We start from the raw sequence: 26,828 nt of genomic DNA, 5'->3' as shown, positions 1-26,828 counted from the left end.
ATAAAAAGCAACAAAGCATATTTTGGAATGATAAGCAGCGCTGGACTTTTACTATAGCAAAAAATCTCTACTTTTCTCTGGAGCCGATAGATCTGTCTTGTCCATTTTAATTCTTCTATCCAACTTGTGTATTCTTATACACATTCTGAACTACTTCTTTCATTTCCCCTTTCCCTCTGCTAAATCAGACTGCTTTATCACTAAAAGCCATCCCCAACTCCCCAACAAATCTCTTCTAAACAAGGCAATTTTAAAATCGGGGAAAAGTATCTTAAATGACTGCTGTACTGTTAACTGACAATATGGGACAACTGAGAGAGGCAAAAAAAAAAAAAAAAAAAAAAAAAAAAAAAAAAAAAAAAAAAGAAAGAAAAAAGAAAAAAAAAAAACTCAAACAGGGAAAGGAATGCCACTTAAGACTCACCTGCTAAACAAAAGATTCCTCTCTTACGTAACACATAACGGATTTAAATATTTATTCAAATTTGGACCTCAACATGGGTTTAGCACAGGACAGAGTTGGGGCATGCATTCTTCCTGTTGAACAGCAAACAGAGGCCTCATCAAGAAAAGGGCCATTTGTTTGAAAATACTCTATTGAGCATGCTCTACCTTGCCACTGGAATATGCCAAGCGCTGTCACAGATGGCAGGCTCTGACAGTTCCCATCCGTAGCGTCGATACTCGACAGTTCAGCACAAGATCAGTGACATTCTGTCTCATTAGAACCACGCTAATTATCACAGCTAGTTTCAGGGGAAACCATGTGTTGCAATGGTCAATTTGAAGGAGTCTGTGCATCAACAAACTGGTAATAAGGATCAGACACCTTATTATATGACAGCATGCTGCCTATGATCTGATTTACGGAATCAGAGGCACTGAGGCGGCCGAGGAGGCTGGCAGTTTATGAAACAGTGTGTTTAAACCCAATTCCTGAAGCATCCTGGTTGAAAAGGGAATTGTTAAAAAAAAAAAATACACAAAGGCAACTGGAATAGTTGAATCACAAAATCAAAGGAGAAGAGATTTTCTATTAACATACATCAGAAGTAGATTAAGACTTAGGGAAAAAAAAATCATCAATTTGACAATTGTATGCTGATTCCATAAATGGTTCGGAACTTCTATTTTTACATGGTATGTAATTATAAATTATAGAGTAGTTATATGTCTACTAATCTCTAAAATATAGATACATATTTTTAAATGGGTGGTCTATGATTTGTGTCATTCTGCCAAGCAAATGGGTTGCATATCAAAAAGCATAACAAGTATACTTAGAAAAATGAGTAATCTCTAAGGTTACTTTTTAAGATACCATCGATATTATTGGCAGGGCAGAAAATTTCTACATTAGATTCATTTTACTAAAATAAGCTCTTCCATTCCTCTCTCAGCACCTTTCATTGATGTGAGATTTTAATGGTACAGTTTCTTCCAGAGCTATTTTTCTATTGTCATTTAGTATAAATGCATTTTCATAGCTCATTCATTTCACAGGGTCTTTATTTTCATTTCTCATGCGAGGAGAAAAGGAAGATAAAGTTAAAATAAAACCTACCTTCATTATTAAAAACATAAAAGACAACTACTGAGACTTTTAAGAAAAAGCACTTTTGTCTTCTAACATGGTAGACTGTTAAAGGATTGTATCAGTGTAGTAGTTGTGTGGTAAGTTTAACTGAATGACACTCAGTTTTAAGATTAATTCCTGATAGAGTGAAACCTTGTTGATTTGCTGTTTCCCCTACGTTCAGTAGTGCCCACCCGAACCTGTCCTGAAGAACTCTTCAACTGACAAAGCTGAATATAGAAGAGCTTCCAAAAAGAGAAAACGTTAGAGAATATTCTTAGTTTACACTTTTCAGCTTACACTAACATTTTAGGGCAAAAGGTGCTCTCATATTAAAGCAGGTTCTATGAATATATAGTTGGCATAGCCATGCTTCAGAACATATATGCTGGATTGCTGCAAAGGGACCACTCTTGCAATGACCTTCTTTGTGCTTCCTCACATGATGAACCTCCTTAAAGCTGGCTCAATATTCACAAATTAATTCTCTTCAAATCTGGTCTAAAAATTTTCTTATGACATCTTCTAAAGATGGAGAAATGAGGCTTAATGAGTTATGTCTATATTTGTAACAGTTAAGCTTATTAAGTGGGTCGAAGAGAAAATAAATTTGACTTTCAGTTAATTCTAAATTTATGGGAAAAAGGTGAAAATTTTAAATTATTTCAAAGAAGCAACACGATCTTCTGTTCATTTTTTAAAAAGTAGATAATACCAACAAGTATCTAGGGGATAAATCACCCCTTGATACGACTTTTTAGCCAAAAATATGATAGGTAAGCAACTGTTCTATTTAAGAATTCTGGACCTCGTTGATCAAATCCTAGATATACTAAAACATACATACTTATTTTTAGAAGGCAGAAATCTTAAAAGAACGCATATTCAGATCCACAAACTCAATTAGCTCTTAAAAAATCATATACAATCACGTACCTTCAAACTATTAGATTATGTCAATATTTAAAGTCATTAATTTTAATAGTCCTGTTTGGCATTCAACTAGAAATACGAAAATACGTCAACGTTTTAGAAAACGGAATCCAATATGAATTCCCAACATTAAGATGTAAGAGATTTTTTTAAATGGCTACTAATATAGAACACCTTAAATAGGAGACTGATGAATTCCATATCCTTCTTACTCAAGAATGGAGCACAGGGACCTCCAAAGATCTGTGTTAAACTTAACACCGGCAGACTGCTGAGATGCAGGGACCACACTCTGGACTGTCTTACGTGTCTTCTTGTTTTCCCCACAAATACTTCTCTTGCCTCCTCCTCTTCCAGGCAAGTAGGTCCAGGGAAACAGAAGCTGTATCCACCTCAGGGTGTCCACTACACATTTAGATGGAGAACATGCAAAGGGGCAGTTCTCTCCTTAGCAAGTGAATGAAGAAGGCTTCGTTTGCCCAAGAGAAGGGGCTCTTAGGCCACAATGTGAAGATCCCACAGACTGCTACAAAAGGATGTAGCACTAGGAATAACAGAAACCATGATTCTCACATCTGCAGGGCCTGCTGTATGCCTTAAATAGGAGGCCACACAGGTGAACCCCTGTCGCAGCAAAGTCTGTTACATGAACATTCCAAAAGAATGAATCAGCACAGAGTTAAAAACTGAAGTGTAATTTAATTCTAACAGAATAAAAGATGCCTTTACTAGCATGCCACCATACAGAATGCAATGTCAATGGTTCCATGATTTTATTCTTGGATTTTGTCACTATAGCTCTATTTTCAGCAACGAAAATTACATTTTTAGCCCTATTTCTAGCCCCAGTGATTTGTTTTTTATATATATATGTATATATATATATATATATTTTTTTTTTTTGAGACAGAGTCTCGCTCTGTGCCCCAGGCTGGAGTGCAGTGGCGCAATCTCGGTTCACTGCAAGCTCCGCCTCCCGGGTTCATGCCATTCTCCTGCCTCAGCCTCCTGAGTAGCTGGGACTACAGGCGCCCGCCACCACACCCGGCTAATTTTTTGTATTTTTAATAGAGACGGGGTTTCACCGTGGTCTCGATCTCCTGACCTTGTGATCCGCCCGCCTCGGCCTCCCAAAGTGCTGGGATTACAGGCGTGAGCCACCGCACCCAGCCTGTTATATATTTCTTACTTGCATTTAAGACATCCACTACTGTGTGAGAATTTCCAAACCAAAAGGTCAGAATGATGTTTTCTTCACCTATAAACCTAAGGAAAATGGAGGTATTCTTTTTCTCTCTTTCTTCCTTGTTTTCCCCTCTCCCTCATCCTAGAGGCCATGAATCTCAATGACAAACAAAAGCGACTGAAAAGTAGATGAAAGAAAAGGCTTTAAATTATTTGGTCTCTTCTACTAGCCATGTTATTTTTGCAGAGTCAGAAATGCTTTTTTTTTTTAGTATTAAAAACATACCTATTCATCAGCCAAAGCTGTAGCAGCCAGAAAGTACTACAACTCACAGACTGCAAAATACTATATCAAAAGTATATTAGTCAAATAGAATTTTCATCGGCTAGTTGCTTTACCCAAAACAAATACATTGTTCAATAAAACACTAAAGGAAATTATTTTCTAAGCACAAGTGATGACGCAGTGTGGTTCTGTGAAAGCCCTTTACTGTCTTACTGCTCTATGTATCTGCAAGCTCCACCTATGCAAACATGAAAATCAATGTAACAATTCAGTGTACAAGGCAAGGCCTACGGTGCTGCTAATGTCCCCTTGCTGGACACACACCTTAAGTCTCAGAGCTCTCAAGGGGTTTGCTGTGGAATAAAATTAGATTCCAACATCTGCCACCATTAAGGAAAAAATTCCATTTCCATCTCCCATATGAAAACACTATAACCAATGAACAGTAACTGAACCTTGATACTGTGATGGTTATTACCCAAATCAACTATTTTTTTTTAAACAGTAAAATTAGCAAATTCTGCTCTCATAATTATTTGAATGTTATCAGACTAAATGTTTGATAAAATTCCAATATGATTCACTTGGAAAAACTGCTGCTTATTTGAATACCCAGAATATAAAGTGTATTCATTTGTAGCTATTCACATTATGTTTAAATCATATCATCTTTTTAAAGTTTGCATTAGCCTGCTTTCCTAACCAAGCACAAAAAGTAGCCTACCTTCAGTTTTTACTTGCATATTTTATTCAGACATTTCTATTAGAGTTAAAAACAATTCCATATCTATTATTCATTGAAGAGAAGAGACAATACATGTGAAATGGCGGAATCCACATGAGTTGGTTTCTTTTACAGAAAATACTCTGTGCATTAGTCACTACAGAGCACGCTTTACCTTTTAAAATTGAAGGTATTTATGATACACAAATACATGATAAATAAATCTCTTATCCATGTGGAGGACTGAACCTCTTGCTTAGCACATTATGAAACATTACCATTTGGGTACAGTGCTATATAATTTAAAAGCTCTAGCATGTGCCTTCTATGTTAAAATAATCCTGGGCTAAAAAGTTAAAATTTCCCAATATTATAGCACCTATGACACAATCTGGATCAGAGCTGGCCTCCTTTGACTCCTCCACCCTGTACACCCACCTCCATAAAGTATGACAGAGCCTGGATTCTGAAGGCTCTGTGTAAGAACCTTGTGTGGTAAGAACCTTGTGTTCCACGAACATGTCAATGAAGAAAGGAAAGCCCTCACTGTCTGCACTATCAATAAGGCCACTGTCCCTAATCCCTCTTCCCCAGATCAGGGCAGTACTTCCGTGATGATGCTGCTGCCTTGAACCCTAAAGACAGTCTAAAATAGGAGAAATGAAGAGAATTTGGAGTTGGCTGTACATTTATTAGTTAAGACACTCTCGTGTGAAATTAAGAAAATAATAGCTCACAGGGTTACTAAATTAATGCAGATAATCTATAATGTATGATAGGGTCTAGCACAAAGAACATGATGATTAAGTCAACCCAGACAACCAGGGCAAGACACAGAAGCAGAGGTAGATGGGCTGAGACAGAAGAGACACTGGTTCTTCCGGCTTCACACACATTTTGTCTTGGGGAACTGCTGCCTCATTTTGGCAAGCCCTAGCACACATCTGAGGTCTAAATATCTATTTTAGAAGTGCAACATTTTGACCATTAAAAATGTCAGTCTGATTTGAAGTTTTTGTTGTTGTTAGTTTTTCTGTTTCCTTCACAAAACATCATAGCATGAGAACAGAACCTAAGCAAACGGCTACTTTTCCTTATTAAATCAGGTTTGTTAGTGATATACACAGGTTTAGGACTAATTTTTTAAGCAATCATCAATCTTTCAACATATTTTCATAAACAGGGTAGTGCTAACATTAAACTGAACAACTAAGACAAGACTACAAAAATGCTGTACTAGGACGTTAGAGTAAATCAGAAGTTGAGAATAACTATCCAAGGGAATAAAGTTAATAGTTTGCTTGATTCCCACAGCCCACAATTGGCCCCTTTGATTTTCTCTCAAACAGTAATGAGTCATCAGCTAAAAGCTTTGGGGGTTTTGGGAAACACACCATCACAGAAGATGCTTGGAATTTGCTTATTTACAGTGCTGACACAGAGACCCATAAGGAGTTGTGTAGGACCGGGTACAAAGAGCAGGGTTGTTTAAAACGGCTTAGAACATCACCTGCATGACATTATTAGCCAATTGCTGCTACTGTCCAAATAGCTCCAAAATCAGTACCCAGCCCAGGTTGGGGAGAACCTGGGGTATCATTTAAAAGGATGAAGTCAAAGATAGCAAAGGAACTATGAATCAAAAGGAATCAGAAAGGAAAATGATGGCAGGGGGTGGGGGTAGACTGAATTAAATGACAGGTGACAGACAACTAAATATGGTTATTAAGAAGTTATAATATTAATTTTTGTTTTAAAGCTAACCTTTACTATAATGATACATGTCCAGTTTCTCCATTTTGGAGATTTAGGGAAAGTGGCTTTTGTAGAAATGCAGTCTGATTATTACTGATGATTGGACAGGTCAGAAAAAAAAATGTAGAATCAGAAAGAAAGGCAAGATAATATATATTTAAATATGAGATCCTCATCATAATTAGGCTAAAGAGCCAAAACAAGAATGTGTGGGGTGAGCAAGTAGGTGGGGGGGTAAAGTGAGACCAGGACATTTCTCTTTAACGCATAGTCTTGGCATGTAAATGAAGACATCGGAAGAAGCACACAGGTTTAAAGCGGCTCTAACATTCTATCATAATTAGAAACATTTCAAGAGCCCTGTAATTTCCAATCAAAATTACAGTAATTTCCGATATACAAGCCATGATTCATGACAGAATTTTACATTCCATGAGAGATTACGGTGGCCTGATGTATGACACGCTGAGTACAGCACTAACATAAACAATTCAGTTTAATGTTTAAACAGCACTTGATGTTTAGAATCTCACAATAAAAGAAACATATTATTGTAGAAATTATCACTTTGACAGTGATTGAAGGGTAGGCAGGCATGTGGCCTATAAAGCTATAATTTTTACAGTCCACAGCTTGAGTTTAATCATTTTTATATAACATTTCCAAGATATCCCTTAAGTATTTCATCAAGCCTATAACTTAAACAAGAACAACATTCTTCTAAAGCAAAACTCCTGTCAAGTAACACTATAAATGTCGATAGGGTAAAACTTTAGGAAAATCTGAAAAGATTATTATGTTACAAATATATCGTATTATAAATACTCCCACAATTGTGTATTTTATCAGAAGTTGACAACAGCCAGGCTTTTTTAGGATTCATTAATGATAATGAAAATACACTTGTGTAAAATTTCAAGTTGTTAAAATCTTACCTGGAGTCCCTATTTGCCTCTAAATCTCACCTTGACAGTGTTATCAAATCCTTTTTCAAAGGGGAAAAGAGTTTAGTGTTCTTCTGGTCCTTTAAAAAGTATTCTTGGCTTTGGAGAAGGGTTTATAGATAACTAAATTTGTTCATGTAGATGATTCCACTTTTGATGAATATGAATTATTAATATATGACAATTATCCTGATAAAAGACTATACAATCTATCCTTTTTTATTTAGTTTGGTAGAAATTTACAACTTTTCCAATTCAAGTCTATTCAGCTGTAATTCAGAGTTGGAGAACTTATAATCAATCTGTGCGTCTTGTATATTCCACAGAAAAATTAAAATCATTAATATGCAAAGAGGTATGTTTGTGTGTGTCAGTTTGTCTTAATAAGTGTATTTAATAGTTGCAGACAGCTGAGTTGAGAGGCAACTATTCTCACCACTAGTCCACCAATGTCACATTAGATGGCTGAATTGGAACAGAGCAAACTGTATAAAGTTTTGTAGCATTTTAGTAGGAAAAAACACCAAGATCATCTAAGCAATAATGAAATAATAGTAATTCAGGTTATTTATTCTATACAATAGACCAGACTGAGAAACTGACTATCCATTATGATATCCTTCTGAAAATACCTATTAACTGACTTGGGGATTTACCGTAAAATCCTTGGTCTGGGGAGTGGCTACTGGAAAAAAAAATACCAAGTGCCTATAACCTGAATTTGAATATTGTTTCATTTTAGAGCTCTGGAAATAATCCTAGACATAAAGGCCTCTCCGTGATGCAAGTTCATATTGAAAATAGACACTCCTTTTAATGAAAATTCCACAGGCAACACAGATAAACGTTCTCAATGCCTAACAGAGGCTCTTACCTGGCTTTTGGTTGCTGCAACCTTTGCAAACAGTGCTTGAGACACTTTAGCGCGCTTCATTTCCTGCTGAATCTCATCATAAATGGAAGCATTAATGTTCATGGTATTGTTCTCTGGTTTCCCATTCCTCTCAGTGGCAATAGTAGCTGTTTTCACCTACAAAACATTTTGAACATGGCTGTCATTTTTCATTGGCTAAATTGTTTTGAAGCTTCTCAGGCTCAGCATCCAAACTGGACACTGTTGCTCCTTTTATGATCAAGGTGATCAACAGTGCAGTCATTCAACATTAGTTATTGCCCTGAGATCAGATTGCTTAAGTTAAGGAAGTCACACTGTCACAGGTGATTGCATCTGTAATATGACAGCAACTGCCAGCTGACAACCAGGAATTATAATGCCATAAAGTAAGTTTTCTGGAAAACGAAATAGTTTCAAAGACTTGAAAACCCTAAACTAATTGTCTCCCAATTACCTTCCATTGCAATCCTAACAAAGGAAATTCACAATTAAAATCATAATGCACAGTGCTGTATCTTCACTGGGTGCCCGGTGCCTAATAGACAATTGCATCACTAATAGCTATTACATACTATGGCCTTTTTAATTTTAGACTATTTTTATGCATTTTCCTCTTATGTTTCATTTTAAAAATCTTCCATAACAAAGCCATTTGCAGAACTGCATATTTAAATCTTCTATCCATCCATGAAGCAGGTAGAGTGCCTTGCTTAATTATTATAAAGGCTGGTTGCATTTTACACGTGCATGTCCAAGCTGTTCTGTGTAATTATTTCATCTTTTCCGGCACCCCTGTATATAACTATTTCCTTTTGACTTGTGAAACCACACAATAAGATAATGCTTCACAATATTTAATAAAATATTACTGTAAGCATCACAAAATATATAATCAGTGACTTTACTAATATATTCAAAAAGTACAATCTTGAGCGAAAAATCACTATCAATGCCTTTAGTAATAGTGATAAGCAGGTATCTGCAGTAAAATGCCACAAAATTTTAGAAGGTGAAATCAAATCTCAACTTCAAAATGTACTGACACTATTATTCATTTTTAAAACTCCAAATTTATTTTTTATTACACAGTAGTATGAACTAGCCTGGAAAATTTACATAAAAACCATGTAGCTGATTTTTTACTGGGAAACTGATGAAAATATAAATGAAAAATTACTACAGATACAAAACCATGGTTCTTCCAGCAAACTAATCCCTTAAGGACCTCATCTCTTTGGTTACCTAACAGAACCCAGGTTTCTATCCTCTAGAAACTTATCATTCTGGACAATTTCTCACATAAACCATGAAAATAGAAAATGAAGTACCCTGTAGAATAAACAAACGATTTTTTTTTTGGCATTAAATGATATACCCTTTGAGTCAAGCTGCAGGACTTTGAGATTTATTTTACTCTGTTCCTAAAATATTCGGTGATTCAATTCTCCGTACTTAAAGCATAAATAGGAGACCTCTTTAAAATGTGCCTGCTGAATCCTAAGTTCTGGCCAATTAGCAAAATAATTCACCTCTTGCTTATCTTGAGAAAGTTGGTAGATGCTTCCACCACGATACCACCTTTCCAAGCATGGAAAAGATAATGCTGGGAAATAGTTGGCCCGCAGGCCTGAAGAGGATACAGCAGGTAAGGCAGGACAGGTGACCAAAGGTGGGGCCTCATCCGCTTCCTCTCTAGAGTTCCCCTTCTAGCTTTGCCACTCTAGTAAGCAAGGGCACTCATAGAGATATATTAATGACTGGAGGCCACTAGAACACATACAGGGCTTTGAAGCAATAATCTGCTAAACACCACTTTAAGAGCCAGAAGAGTTAACGCATTATCATAAATTGCCTACAAAGTTGCTTTGGTGAGATTGGAAACTTTGCTCTGGGGTGGTCTTGCTTTGAGGCAGAGGGATAGATTTGATCACCCCATGGGGTCCCTTTTAATACCTATTTTTCTCACTGCTTAAATGAAAGGGAAAAGAAAAGCCATTTCAATCATTTTGAAAATTGAATGTTATGGAAATGGGGGCACCAAGTCCAGTACACTGAAGAAACATATCCTTGGTAGCAATCTGCTAAGCAATAGTTAAAAGAACAGACTTTGGAAAGTTGGTCTTTCGATCTGTTTTTACAATAATTTTCATTATTTTGTAAAAAGGATGTTTAAGAATTTATCTTTGAGGTGTGTTATAATCATTTGTTTCAACCCTGTGACTTTGTTTCTAAAAACTTCTTTGGTTAATTTTTTTTTTTTACTATAAAGCAATTACAATCAAGCACCAATTCTAAATTATTTTAAAAAATCATTTCCTAGTAGCCAACACAATCAAAAGTGAAAAAGAAGTATATAAGAAATGTTTTTTTTTTTTAAATGAATGTGAGGGTAAAACTTTAATGATTACAAAATTAGAAAGTATCTCTGTATTACTCACTTTAAAATATTTAGGAAAGCTCTTCTTTACCATCTAGTTGGCCCAGATAGGCATCTTATAATAGATAAGCTATTAGAATTCTAGAATCACATTTTTTTTTCTAAACACAAGCTATTGCTTAAGGGAAACTGACTTGGACAGCTTTTCAGAAATATGAAAGCTGAATTTTTCCCCAGGTAAAAATGGAAACAAAAATCTTTTATACCTCACTCTACTAAGTACTATTTTAGCTCAGTACAAAAAAAATCTTCTTTAATCCTGGTTTAGCTTTTAATATTATATCACACATTAAAATTCATAAAGTAGTTCATTCCAGGCAAAACAAACTACTGTTCAGCTCTTCTCCGCAAATAGCACAGGAGGTAAAATAAATGCAGTTGCTTTCAGAATAGCTTTTATCAAGGTAGGGTGTACTACTCCATTATTAAGGCGGCGCCGGGGAAGTAGTTAAGAATTGGAGCTTCTATTATTTACCCTCCCATGTGGGGATAGGGTGCAGCACTAGGGTCTGCTTTTTATTTCACTAAAATTGTGTGGCAGGACACAAATTTTCCATGAAAACTCTATTTTGCTTCTTCATGGATTGCTAAATGCATCAAATCATACTTTTAGATTACAGAAAATGAACTCTACTTTGGCCTTGATTGATGAACATCCTACTTTGACAGATGAGGAATTGCCTGCAAGCACACTGCTTTTACACAAACAAAATTAAAGTTATATGTCGTTTTTGTTTTGTTTTTTGTTTTTTTTGTTTTTGAGACGGAGTCTCGCTCTGTCGCCCAGGCAGGAGTGCAGTGGCCGGATCTCGGCTCACTGCAAGCTCCGCCTCCTGGGTTCACGCCATTCTCCTGCCTCAGCCTCCCGTGTAGCTGGGACTACAGGCGCCAGCCACCTCGCCCGGCTAGTTTTTTGTATTTTTTAGTAGAGACGGGGTTTCACCGTGTTAGCTAGGATGGTCTTGATCTCCTGACCTCGTGATCCGCCCGTCTCAGCCTCCCAAAGTGCTGGGATTACAGGCTTGAGCCACCGCTTCCAGCCTATATGTAGTTTTAATAATGGTGATAATAAACACTGACATTTATTAGTTGTTTATTATGTGCTGGACGTTGTATTAATGTATGTTAACTTCTTAACTTGCCTAGCAGCCTGGAGGAGGTATTATGATTGTCCCATCTTAAAATTGAGAAAACTCCGTTAAATCAAACATGTTAAACAATTTGTTGGTAGGGCGATGCTGAGATCTAAACTTAACTAGAAACCACAAAGTTATTGAGAGTTCATGACATTACATGCACCTTCTTTACTTGAAAAAATTCTTAATTTTTAGAGCAGGCTGGACTTGCTTTTTGGTGGTCCTTTGATAAATCTAGCTCATTAATGTCTAATTTTTTAATAGCTATTGATTTTAATATTAAAATCCAATCTGAATTTACTTTCAGGGTATAAAAATTATGTTTTCTTATTAATGAAAATAAGAAATATCCTATTTTATGGATGCTTATTAGTGATGGAAAATATTTCCCACTCTCGAACTTTATTAACACTGTCTTTAGCACCATGATTTAACACTTGTAGATATTTGTTTCTTTCCAGGAACAGTATTATTTTCCAAATCGAGACTTTAAAAGTCTCCTAGCTTTTAAAAGATGACAATTAATGGAATGCATTTTCTAACTACATAAGCAATATCTTAAAATGATCTTCAAGGGATTCATAAGAAATAAAACTTTTACCAAGTGTTAAGTTCCTGCCTGTAACTGAACCTGAGATCAAGATGAACCTATGTTTCATTATATCATAGAGGGATTTCTTGTAAAGAGAACAGTGCAACTACCAGATTAATTATATACTCTTTATATTAACTTCATAAATTGTCTAAAGCATTGTTATAAAATAGCACACCTTTAGTAGAAACTAAAGAATTACATAAAGAGATGTAAAAAATGAAGAAAAGAAGACTTGTGTAATTCATGTAAAAGCTGTAACTCGATAATTATATGCTTTCAAACAGCCTTCATGGAAACAAACTGCTAAATTAATTTAACTCCAAAAGTCACACATAGTAAAATGTACAAACAAAATAAAAAAAAATACTCCTACGGTAGAAATCATCACTTAAAATTCTGTAAAATATATAATTCTCAGATAATAATGATGAATTATCATTGTTGATAAAATTCCTATAATAAACTCAGGAAAATTTGCAAAGCTTATAGTGAAAAGAAACCTTAAGACCAAGGAACGTGGGAGGACTGGGTTCTCCCAGATATTTTCATAAGACCAAAATTTAAAACAGGCCGTTTTCCCCACAATCCCAGAAATGCCATTGCCTCGTTTTCCCAAGTAGATAATTTGTGAAACAAGTTATTTTATTAGGACAATGCTTTCGCACATGCTCCTCTTCCTATTCTAACAATAAAACCTCCCATCCTCTATGACAAACAAAAAGATCTCCAAGTTTCACTTTTCCCTTTCTAAAATAAGTTTGCTTGTATTCTGAGGACGTGGCTTGAAGTAGAGGAAGGAGCAAGAGACTTAGCAGAGGATTTGAAAACTGACTAAACCTTAAACTTGGTTTTCTCATTTTTCTTCTAGCAAAAGGTTGGTATGAAGATTCAATGAACTGATGTATTCAGTTGCTTTCAGAATGGCTTTTATCAAGTTAGGGTGTGAATCATTATCAGGTGCAAGATATTCTTATTTGTTGAATTAGAGCATGTAAGTTGCAAAAATATGCTTGCAGAAACCAGGTCTGGCCCAGAGCCTATAGCCCAGGCAGAGGATGAAGCACAGGGCATAACTGCCCCTCCTGGAGCACAAGGGATACCTCTGCAGGGAGGCATCTCACCTGGACCAGGCCACCAAGGAGCTTGGTGTTTCCTGAGGCTAGATGTCCCCAGGTGGGGCCTGACTAGCCAGGGAAGTCCCTTCTTGAAGATGACTTAGAATTCAAGTCCCTCAATAGTTTAGGTCCTTCTTATGGTATGCCCCAAGGGCACTCCAAAATCATCTTCTGTATGTTTTACACTCTGTAAGGAGCTGGAAGAGAATCCAGTTTCCCAGGCCTTAATGGGGGCTGGGTCTTCTGTGAACCACTGAGGGCCTCTGCTTTTAACATGTGGTTCTTTAGAAAGAAATCAGGTTTCAGGTGCAGCCCAAACCCAAGATTTGTCTCAAAATATGTTTCAAATCTCTTCATTTTGGGGGAAATGGAATGTATACTGATTTCATATGGACTCCTCTTTGGCAAAATGTAAAATTTAAAAAGACAAAATTTTGCTATCTGTTTATCTGTGGTTTTCTCCATTTTATCCTTTATTTTAAATCATTTTAAATATGCATACTGGTTCCAGTTTAGGCATTATTTCATTATGTCGACTGCTGCTACAAGACAGTACTAATTCAAGTGCTCTATAACGTGTTTTTCCAAATCTAAAGTACTAATTTTGCATTGATAATACCTTTAATACCTTAAGAATTTCTTAAAATTTAATTCCCTGAATCATGGTTAAACAGAAGAATGTGAACAAACTGGTAGTGATCTCCATTATAATAATATTAATAATTTAAAGATTTATATTGTAGCAACAAAATAAAATTACACACACCCATACACATGTCAGTTAATCATTTTGGAGTTTGGTTATAGATAGTAATACTGCATTAATAGAAATGTTTTATTTTAAAGAGTTTCACTAAGCATCTACAGTATGTATATACTGTATATTTTCATCACTGGCTGAATACCCTAACTATGGGCTTGGTCTCAACTCCTCTTTAGAACAAACAAATACAGCTAAGGGTGGCTCAACCAGTTAACCAATAATTCAGGCAAAAATAAATTAAACATATATTCTATCCCAACTTATCAGCAGATAAAGCCTTTAAGCATACATATGGGAAAGTTATCCCATAGTAATTTAACAGCATATGAAAAGAAATATCACTTAATAAGAAATTGATATAACTTTAGCTCAAGAAAAAACTTGAGTAAGGATACCAAAATCACATTTAGAAAGTAAGTAAAATCATAGAGTCCTAGAAAAATGAGGAAACAAAAGCTGTATTAAGGAACCACAAAATCAAGTATCTGGCTAGATTTTTTTTTTTTTAAAAGCAGTTCAATATTGAAGTTCATATTGGTCTTAAGTAAGCCATTCTTTTATTAGTATTGCAGATTAAGTAACAAGTAAAGTAATTCTCTGCTCAGAGTCCTGCCAGTGATGACTTTAGGAGCAAAGTTAACTAATAGAAGTGTGTGTATTAACACTAAACACTACAGAAAAAGTACCAAACCAAATTATTTCATTTCGTACATTTTTTCTCTTTAATCATTCCTAGAAGTCACAGTTTATCTTTTCTCTTTAACCATTCTTAGAAGTCATACTTTTTATATGTAACGAGTTCCTCATTCTTTATCTTAGGAAATATTTTATAGAAGCATTTAGAGATCAAATTCAGTAACTTTGTGTGCATGGGCAGGTGGGTATGTACATATGTATATAGATGCCATGCTTTTCTCCTAAAGAAGCATGGCTTTTTTATTCACAATTATAGCAATGATTTCCTTATAGTCTGTTCCTATAGACATCAAGACCAGATTGATTTTCATTAAATAAAATAGCGAAAATGGATTTTGTGACATTTCTAAAAAAAATTGTTTCAGAACCTTATGATAAGCAGTTTATTATTTAGCTACTCAACAAGTGGCTAAATATTTATTTCTTACTTATGGAGTATCTGTAGTACTTTCAGTCTTTAGTGCTGAATGAGCTTTTTCTAGATTTCTATACATGAAAATGTATGACTTTCTACTATTGATGAGAATAAAGTAACATCAAGATACAATTTCACTATGACATTGTCATACGAATATTTTGACTTATTCTTCCATGTTCAATTTTTATCCAATTTTAGCTGACCTTATTTTTAAGAGCTGTAAATGTCACAAGTTAAACATGTAAGAAAATACATTTGCAGCCAGGCATGGTGGCTCACGCCTGTAATCCCAGCACTTTGGGAGGCCAAGGCAGGTGGATCATGAGGTCAGGAGATTGAGACCATCCTGGCTAACATAGTGAAACCCTGTCTCTACTAAAAATACAAAAAAATTAGCTGGGTGTGGTGGTAGGTGCCTGCGGTCTCAGCTACTTGGGAGGCTGAGGCAGGAGAATGGCGTGAACCCGGGAGGCAGAGCTTGCAGTGAGTGAAGATCACGCCACTGCACTCCAGCCTGGATAACAGAGTGAGACCCCGTCTCAAAAAAAAAAAAAAGAAAAGAAAAAAAATTGCTTGTGATTTTTGAGTCTAATACACTAACTAGCAAATTTTTATCTAAGGATTTGTAATGCAAATTGATTTACTGAATTATAACAGTTTTGAGGTTACTTTTTAAACTTAGTTTAAAAAATACAGATTCACATACCCAAAGTTACCTGGAAGGCAACTTTCTTTCCTAAAACTCCAAAAATTTAAAGAAAGAGAAAACTTGCCCATATTTTGGAATATGGATAGAATTCCTTATCAGCCCCATTTAAAGCTGCCTTCAAGGATTTTATTAAACTTAATTATGAAAGATTACAAATGAGATGGTGTGTAATTGGTACCAGCTGCAGTTCGTATTGGAAAGTATAAATACAAATGAAATTATTTATTTTTATTTACTATTCAAATGGCGATTCTAAAACTAGTTGGGAAAAAACTGACTTTATTCTTTTTCTATTGAGTTTAAAATACTTCTTTACTTAATAACAACAGTAGAGACAAATATCCCATTTAAAGACTACTTTCACCCCCAAATAACCCCAAGAATGAAGGAACACAAAGCAATTTTCTTCCTTCTATCTAATTAGCAGCTTATTGTTTTTATATGAGAATTAATGATTTGGGACCAAATTCTCCTCAAGCAACTATAGGAATTTAAAAACATCTAAATCAATCTATCTATCTATCTATCTATCTATCTATCTATCTATCTATCTATCTATCGAATTTCTTATTGAGATTCTTCCTCAAGCATTAAAAAAAAGTGCTAAACAAAGAAGGGCAAGGAGGCAAAGGAGACTGCACCTGGGGAGGGCGGCTGGGTGGTGTGCTTATCAGGGGGGCGGGACCCATGGCTGAGGCAGCATTCAAGCTCCTTTCCCTTTCGTCCTGGTATATTCGGTCTCTTTCAGCTTCCGGTAACTGCAAGAAATTCTGCATAGCCCGAAGGTTTACCAGCAAAGACTGGGATGCAGTCTTGGGGTCCTCTTCCTTTCGGAGGATTTCTGAAAGCAAGCCCTGCAAGAAATGAAAGGCACAGGGTGAGCCTGCTCCCGTGCTCTGCTTAGCCAGCAGTGATCCTTCCCTTTTCTTCTCCACTCTGTTTAGAAAATGAACAGTCAGAGGCATTAATTCTGCATAGGAATATATTAGTTACAATTGAAGTGGTAGAGAAGAGAGCCTCAATTGTACTCTTAATTTTATTAAGCATCTGCTTTACATATAACATAAACTGAAACTGCCTAATTGGTCTCCTGCCTTTGAGTAGCTTAACTTGCCATGAAATCTTTCACAGAGAGACGATCCAGGGAAGTTAAGAATAAATGAAATCCTCATAATGCAACAGCATTGAACTGTATAGTTCTCAAGCTGCCTAGACAAAGGCAGTGTAATGCCCACAGCCCAATATGTAAAGATACAAAGCCATTCCTAGAGAAGTAGATCTTTCAAAGAAAATACCAGAAAATGAATTTTAACATATTAGAACAAAGGTTATTACTAAAGCATCACCTAAGGTTTATACTGTATTTTCACAGGCAATGTTTAAAATTATTCCTTAAACTCCAACTTATCAAAGTACATGACACTAGATGACCCTTTCAATTTACCATTTACAGAGAACCTCACTGACTATCACAAATGATTCTAAATACTATCCTGCTGTATTATACCACTGGGTAACAGGTTTATATTTTGAACTTTAAAAACCAGAGATAAGAATTGAAATATATTAACCACTTTTCAACATTGTGAAAATCCATCATAGCATGCCAAGGAAGAGAGTATCAAATTCTGTAATTATCAAATTTCTTGGGGAATAAAAATTGTTATTAGTGATAGAAGAAATTTATAAACCATTAGAAAACTCTTAAGGTGTCTTTACGCCCTAAATAACAGAACATCAATTTTCAACTAATTTTTTTTAACTTTTGGAAGAACTCTTCCAAAAATGGGTGGTTCTCCCCATTGCGTTTATGGGACAATATGAAACAAAAGTATTGGAAAAATTTTTTGTTCATTTCATAAGGGCTAAGCAGCCCTTCTTTCTTTAACTTGTACATGAAATAATGCTTGGAATAGTAAGACATATTTGGTTTCTTCACTTAGCAGAATATCAGCTTCAGAATAAAATTTTGTCAAGATTTCTATAGAAGTTGCAAATCTGCTTTCCAAGATTATGCAGAAACGGTTAAAGGTATATTGGGGAAAGAAGGTAACGTGTCATGTCAAAACAATGAAACCCCAAGGTTAAAACATTTGTTTTTTTCATGGTTTATTAGAAGTACAAACCTGGTTTTGTTCCCAGATTTAGAGATAATGTACCATACTGCCTAAATGTAACAGTTGGGTGCAGACAATACAAAAGTACTGATACTTCTTAAAATGATTTATAAGCTGGTATTTAAGAAGAACTTTAAATAGGTGCAGAGTGCTTCAGAGTCCACTTTAAAGTTGTCTCTCACTTAGTCTCTTACAGCTAAAGCCTGGAAATTGGACCTGAACTTTCGGTTTTACCCTAAGAAATGTGACTGAAGAATGAAGGGCACATGTCCTTTTACTTAGGATACTAATGAGTAATGCTGTAACTGTGTCTACACAAGAGCAAAACATCTAGTCAATTTAACTAAAATTCAGTCAAATAGGCAGTCAATCATCCAGCTATTTAATTTGCACAAGGCCAACTAATTAGTTTGACTATATTTCTGTTGTCTCTTATTGAAAGTAAAACATTCAGGTCTCAAAAAAAAAAAAAAAGTTTGAAAATAGGTGTAATGAAATAACCCTTGCTCTTTACTCCTCTCCACCAAATGTTATGTCTTAACAAATGTACTTGACAAAGCAATATGTTCTCAACTACACAGATATGGATACATGCAAACATCAGTATAAACACAATATGCTACAAATTCCTTGAGCATAATAATCTAATATTCACTTTCATCATCCCAGCACAATGCCTCTCATGTAAACGTTTGATAAATATCTACTAAATGGACTGATCATGTGTATAAAGACCACAATGGAGAAAACAATCACAAATAGGTGATAGAAACTTAAGAATAAGATGTGTTACCTATAAGTAAATTCCAGTGGTAGTTATTGGCACTCATGTTGGGCCTACAGTGAAAAGTTCTGTGGCATTTTGTGGGATGTTTTTCCCACAAACATAAAATTGTGTAATAATTTTAAAAATTAGGGCAAAAAGATAGTTATAAATATTTAGGATGTTATTTGGGAAGCTTGAAATTAGATACATAAATATCCCAAAAAACAAGTACTATATCACGTATTTCTATCAAAAATATTTCCTGAGGCAGCAGAAATCTATAGTGAGAAAGTCAAATACAGGAAAACATACAAAATAATATTCTTTCTCAAGTCTTGCTAATGTAAGGCTAAGTCATTTCCACATGGTTGAGACTGGAAGATGGTATGTCACCTGGGAGAAAATTTTAAAAGATCTCTACCTATATTTTGATGTTGGTGTGACTTCCTATTTGAGCATACACGTGTTTTTAGGGGCAAAACATTTTACTTCCACTTAATTATTCTACTGGAACAAAGTTTTTTTTTTGTCTGAAATATGATGATGGTGTAAAGTGATGTTTCAAGCCCTGAAACACTCAAGGAGCTTTAAAGCAGCCAGTGTAGACAGTCTCAGGTGTTTCAGAAACCTTCGGGGTTTTTTTTTTTGGTTTGTTTTTTTTTTTTTTGGCCCAGAGCTTTCAATGAGGGGAGTGCCCCCTGGTGGAAATGCTTGAAAATATTGTCAGAAAACATTTTGATTAGTGATAATTACTTAAAAAAAAAAAGTCACTTTAGAATAATTTTGGATGCAAAATGACTGTTACCAGATCCCAGATATGGGAATGCATGCTTTGGTCCTGTTCTGGTTGTTGTTACTTGAATAGCTGCATTCATATTTATATGCTGAACCAGTTCCCACTTCCTATAATTGAAGATATAGTATAGACTTGCCAAGGTCATTTGTATTAATGCCCCACATAGTGGACGGTAAGAGCAACCTTTTACCAAAAATTTTTCATGCTAAAAAATAGTATGCCAAGGCCATCATGTACCTTACTTATTATGTCACAGAATATGCTGAAACATCAGAACTAAAATATGTCATCAGTATCAAGAATCATTGGTGCTCAATAAATTTGTTGAAGTAAATTAAACAAAATCATTAGTCATTCTTAAGTCTGAAAAGAACCTAAGAACTTGTATGTTATGTAGGACGTTACCAGTACCTCATAAATATTAATTTTATTGAAAATCAGAAGCTGCCTTTCATTGGGACTTCACATCTTACCAATAATTAGATGTGAGCTGTATCTATGAAAACATAAAATTATTTTGCATTGTCATTACATAGTGGTTAAGTCAGAGTTCTAATTTTTTCAACTAAAGAATGAATTTACTGCTGAATTCCTAAACCTGTTTTTACATTCCAAAAACAGTTTACAAGTTATTACAAGTAAAATTCATTAGTAGTTGTAAAATAAAGAAAAAACCTCCAATAAATATTATCAGTATTTCCAAAAGCTAATTATGAATTCTTTAAAACAGCAGATAAGCGAAAGAGACTGCCAATCTGAACAAAAGGCCTGTCTGGCCTCCCGTTTGTCTCCTCTTTGAACATAATCACTGATTCAAATAGATTTTATCAGCTTCATGGAACTTCAAAGCCCTCAGAAAGAAAATATGATTTGATGAAACCTCCCTCCTAAAAAGAAAATACATAGAATATTCTTCAAGGCTACCTGCCTCTATTGTTCGGTGAATTTTTAATCACATGTCCAGGTAAAAGACTATTTTCAAACTCCACCTACTACCATGGACTCATGCCAAGTAAGTTTTAGTAGATACATTTATCTCTGTCGTTTGGCAGACCAGAGAACTGTCATATTTGGGTAATAGCACCTTTTTACCTTTTATTCAATAGTGATATGGATAGTGGACTTTTCTTAAATTACACTGTGAAGAATTATAGAAACAGTAGCAATTTCTGTTATACTAAAGCAGGCAAATTTCTCTCCACCACATAATTTACAGAACTCAAATTTAATAAAACATTACATGATGGTCCATTACTGTTATCAGTTTTGAATAATCCATCTTCATTCTTTATTTTACTGGAAAATAAAGTGTGCCAAAGACAAGAGGAGGGGGAAGAAAAAGGGGAAAAAAGCCACAGAGTGGGATCAGAGTTAAACTCTGGATTTTATTCTTTTAAAAAATCAAAGGATATTAAAGAAGGTATTCGCATGTGTCAGAACCATTAAATAGCAATAAGATAGAGAAGTGAATTGAAAAGTATAAATCTAGATGCTTTGGCAATTACTTTTAGCCATAGGTTTCCATTAAAAAGACATCAAAATAGACATAACTGGATGAATGACATATGCGAAAAGCTGGTATCTTCAACAGCAATTAAAGAACATATGCCCATCAATTCAGAAGGGGAAAAATTCCTTAAAACAAGTAGTTATATAAGTTTACCATAAATTTTCAGAAAAGGTAGGCTTAAAAAAATAACCATGTGTGAAAGTCTTGAGAGGGTAATGTGTTAATATAGGGAACCCTATTAAGATGATGAGAAAATTCTCAAGAGTTAAAACATAAGACCCAGGATTTTAAAGTTATGCAGAGCTGTTAATGACTAAAATAATCCTCAATTCATAAAAGTGTTATCTATCATATTAAGGTCTTAATGTTGTTTTTAAGGGACAGTGTTTTTATCTGACCCTATCATATAACTTTGTATTTGTATGTACATATTTTACATTAATTTTTTAAAAGTCAGAGTTGGAATTGCACATTGTACTAGGTGCACACAAATGTGTGATGTGCGATTTAACTCTGCAGAGCTCCTTGTCTATACATATGCATTAGCGTGTGTATTTTCGTACTCCACACTCACACCATACCCTCACTCTGCACCTGCTTTTATTGAAATGCATACACTTTGAAATAAACACACTACATCCAGTCGTACGAATGCATAATCATTAAAAAATAAATGCAGCTGTGTATGTATGTGTGGTTTTTAAGAATGACCAATGAAAATACATTCATGCCTGCATGTGCAAAAGCTAGTTCTCAAGGAATTAATATTGAAATATATATAAAAATTTCCTCTTAAGTCAAACATCTTCAATATGGCCCTATATCTACTTTGACTGAAGGGTATCAATTATCAATATAAAGCTTTAAAACCTCCTTCATAATCCAGGGCACTAAATATTTTTTTGGTAATGACTTCTTTTTCTAAATTGGCTATTATTAATAAGGAGATATCTGTAATCAAGCTATACAAGGTTTTCATTCTCCTCTCACTCTCAGAAAAATAAAGTCACTGTTTTTATTAACCACAGAGATGATTACCTTTTCAAAGAGATTAACATGGTATAAAAGAGAAAATTTTGTCTTTCTTCCAGTAACAAATCCTGTAGATATTGTAGAATTTGTCCTTTTAAGGACCAAAGGCAGAAGAAATGGCCAACTCCTCATAGTAATGGCTATAACATCATAAACCCAAGAAAAGAAAAGCTGTAATGATGGGTGGCAACTTTATCCTCACTTCTCTGAGTTCTACTATCTTAGCATTCTTCACTATATAAAGGACACTTAGTGCTTTAAGAAATAACTATTTGCTCAATTTTTAAGACACCAGTAACTATATATATAAACATACATCCATATATATACACACACATATACACACACACATACATATACACACACACACATATATAATTTGTGTGTATGTCACGATGTCTTTGTGGGTTTTTAACTCAATTCAAAAAAGCATTATTGAACTGTTATGTAGACACCTACTTTTTTTGGCCTAGTATGGAGAATTATTAGTACTTACAATATTTACTAAAATAAAGAAGGCTACCAGAAACAGGAATACTTAGAGGGCTGACTTTTCATTCATTTTCAATAATTATCCCCCAACTGAATATAGGTGTCATACTAATTTTACCAGCTAATAATGAACACAGTTTCTTAAGCTATAAAGATATGGAATTAGGTAAAACCACACAACTTTAACCTGAGACATAGCCTTGTGCAACTGCCCTTTTAAAAATAGACAAACGTACAAAAAAAAAAAAAAAAAGATGAATCAACTGAAAACAAACACTGAATTAGAGGCTTTGTCAGGTCTCCTAACTCCCCATCTAGTTAAGGCAAGCCAAAAATAAGTCACAGCTGGGATTCTCCTAGGTATGGAAACTCTGCCAACTAGGAATTAATACTAGATTATTTCTGTACCAGAATTTTATTCTTATAATCATAATCACATAATAAACAAAGTAACTTAAATATGAAAGGAAAATGGGAGTCAGGCCAAAAAATAAGATAAATTGACAAAAGAAAGAACAGCGGTAAAACAAAAAAGTTGAAAAGGCATAATGTCCTCATTCTAATTAAAGTTATGTGGTTTTTCATTTTTTTTTTGTTTGTTTGTTTTGGTTTGGTTTTTTGTTTTGTTTTGTTTTAGTGTACCTGGGCCAAAAATAAATACCATATATATAATGTATCATACTAGTTTCAAAACAAAGAAAAAAATTATTCTCATTCACAGTTCAATAGAATGCGTTTAGGGCTTCTCAAATATCTTTATCTTGTCACCTCTCATATACATCACTTTTTTCCCATGACCCTCTTAAACATCTTCCACGCTGATAGACAGTATCTTCACAGGAATTGGGCCAGGAAGACAAAGTTGTGCACATTAGGGGTATCAATAAGCAGGCAGTGAGGTCTCTACAAATGGGTCTGCAAACTAAGGCCTGCCAGCCACACTTACTCCATGGCCTGTTTTGTAAATAGTTTTACCGAGATACTACCATACCCGGTGCCATTCATTTATTGTCTGTGGCTGCTTTATTACTCTACAGTGTAACTGAGATTTTGTGTGTTTCAAAACCTAAAATATTTACTATCTAGTCGATAACAGAATAAAGTTTGCTGATGCCTGGTCTAGACAATGAAGTTTGGAAGACAACAGCATGAGGGAGAGCACAAAGCTTACCAACATATTATGTTAATACATCATATAGTATTTTTTCAAAATGATTGCTTAGAATTAAGTGGATTATTGCTTCCAAGGTGTTAACAATGACGACGACGATGACAACACTGCTGTGGAACTTTAACAGGGAACATTTATATACCTAAGTTTGATATGGGCAGTAACATAACATACATGGGAAAGACGATAGGCTAGAAGCCTGGAATCCTGCCAATGGCCTTGACCGAGTCATGAAACTTTTCTTATCTACTATAGTTTAAGATTCCATTATATAAAAGCACAAGTAATGCCAGTTTAAAACATGTTTGACATTTAATTAGTCTTTCAAAGCCCCTGAATTGGGATCAATCTGCACATAGGTTTCCCTTGATTCAGAAGTGTATCATAGGAAAAGGCGTGATAAAATTGAGGCTCCACTAGGAATAGGTAATATGATCACATGGAGAGAGACAGAAAATGTTAGTACAGAAGTAAAATAATAAACTTCAGTTATAGATGGGACAAAAGAGAGAGAAAAGGGGAGACAACACAGAACCATTTACCAAACACAACTGACCTGAGTTCTGTTAAAAGCCACACGTGCAAATACTGCCTGGGAGATTCCTGCTCGTTTCAGTTCATCGCGTACCCACTGGTAGATTTCGGAAGACACCTCTGTGTTGGTCGAAACCTGTTGCTCCAAAGGCTTATTCATAGATCTACTGACAGGGGGAGGGTGGTTCAAGTATTGTTGGTTTAAGGACTGCTGGGCTAAAAGTCTATTCACTGCATACTGCTGGTTCAGCAGCTGAGCCATCACCAGCTGCTGGTTGACCAACTGAGGACTGATAGGCGTTGATACGAGCCCAGGGTGCAGGTTTGGAAGAGGGGTCCGGACAGAGGGCTGGCTGCCATGGGAGAGCTGCGCAGGGGATGGAGGCTGCTCGGCTGTGTTCCCTGGAACTGGTTGCTGTCCAAAATTGACATGATTGGCGCCTTGCTGGGATAGCTCAGAAAGACTATCCATTTCAACTAAAGTGGACAAAAAGTAAAATCACATTTAGCCAGCAATGATTAGCATTGATAAAGATTTCTAATCACTTCCTAAATTAAAAAAGGGTAGGCACAGGGCACACCCCAAATCCAAAAAAACCAAGAAAATTTCAAGTTGCAACTTACCAGGCTGTGTTTTTTCTCTCCTTTTCTGAACAATTCTACAAACTTTGGAAGTGGGACAGCACTCCTAATCTCATTTTTAAAAAGTGGTTTAGATTTAAGGCATAAAATCAATTATATCCAAATTCTTTCCGACTAGTTGTTCACTCTCACTTATTACCCCAAGAAGGCTTATAAGCAATATTTTTTAAAAAATGGCTTCTAAAAGAATGTCATTTGCTTAATGACAACTAAAAACAGTTAGCTGAGAAAATAAACTTATAATAAGCAACTAAAAATTTTACAAATATATTCTCATGGTATTCATTAACTTTAGTACTCTAGGAAAAAGGTGTAGAAGAAAAAATATGACGTAAAATGTTACCTACTTTCAATTTTTACCTAGCAGTGAGTAGAAGTAGTTAACGTAATAAACAAAAATGGGCATAATAGTAAGTGCATATTGAATGCTTGCTGAATATCATATATGCCTTGTTTCATTTTAATTCTAACCATCATGGGCAGTAGGTATATCTGGAAATACTTTTTAGAATAAAGCAAGTGATTTATTATATATCAAGCCAGCATACCCAGTGTTGCTAAGATCCAAATGTTTTTCTTCAGGAAGCTATGGCCATCACCAGATGCTAAAGACAATCTTGCAGGGAATCGTTCTGGTACAATGGTGATGCTGTCATGATTTTGCAATTTATTCCCACCTACCCAGGATGAATGCTTCTCCCTTGGCTAGGTTCCTCATATGGATTGGCTGAGCATCATCTCTAAGTGTGTAAATGCTTTTCTGTACGAGGAGGAGACTGGTTCGATGCTCTTGGCTGGAAGGGCTGAGCATGAAGCTGTACATAAACAGGAGTTTCCAAATTGTACACAGACTTCCCATGTATAGACTCTAGTTTGATTTTAATCATCAATTCTCTTTTCATTAAATATGCAGGTTTTACATTTAGAGGAACTTTATCATAGTGCTATAGCTCCTGATATATGCAAAATATAACTAAGAATTGGGGAAGAAACCTTCAGTTTCTACCAGTGATATCAGCCCAAGTGGGCCATTCACAGAGAGTAGTAATTCAAGCAATTATTCCAAAAATGATGCATTGTCTTCATTACAGCCTTAAGCTATAAAAGGCAAAGAATCCATTTTGGTAGATGGATGGTTTTTCTTCAAATATTAAGAGCTAAAACATGCTCAAAATTTGGGTTTCTTATTGCTTAAAAAATTTTTAGAAAAAAAGTTATTAAATGAAAGTAAAGAAATAAACAGAAATAGATTTAAAACAGGACATAATGCCCATTCCTGTATTATTTTAAAATATATGTTTTGGAGGGTACAAGTAGGTGAAAGAGAATATTAATAAAAATTAAAACATTAACCTTAATCACAGTGTTTGCTTTTGTGAACATTAACAAACTCAACAGGGAGAAAATGCCGTCATCTAAATGCTTAGGTACCATACACAACTTTTATCTGTCATTTTACACTGCAGATAATTTTAGTGTACTTCTTGCATAACAAATATTCACCTAAAGTTATGTGTTAAGATAGAATGCTCTCTTGGAATTAAAAGTTTAGAAATGATGCAATAATTGCTCTGGTATGAATGGTAAAGCAGTATGCTTAT

General features: G+C 35.1%; 1 protein-coding gene across 7 annotated transcripts in view; it reads right to left on the bottom strand.

Moving 5' to 3' along the window:
* Window positions 1–26,828, bottom strand: part of LOC105465810 (SATB homeobox 1) — a 99,595-nt gene that overhangs the window by 24,433 nt on the left and 48,334 nt on the right. For all 7 annotated transcript variants that reach the window (XM_011714434.3, XM_011714435.3, XM_011714433.3 and 4 more), the window contains exons 7-9: window positions 24,608–25,062; window positions 16,809–17,021; window positions 8,278–8,433 (exon numbers count right to left, since the gene is read on the bottom strand). In XM_011714434.3, coding sequence (XP_011712736.1) covers window positions 8,278–8,433; window positions 16,809–17,021; window positions 24,608–25,062 — 824 coding nt within the window. The remainder of the gene's footprint in view (window positions 1–8,277; window positions 8,434–16,808; window positions 17,022–24,607; window positions 25,063–26,828) is intronic.

Source organism: Macaca nemestrina, chromosome 2 (genome assembly GCF_043159975.1).
Source record: "Macaca nemestrina isolate mMacNem1 chromosome 2, mMacNem.hap1, whole genome shotgun sequence".
Classification (NCBI taxonomy): Eukaryota; Metazoa; Chordata; class Mammalia; order Primates; family Cercopithecidae; genus Macaca; species Macaca nemestrina.
This window is presented reverse-complemented; position numbering and strand designations above follow the sequence as displayed.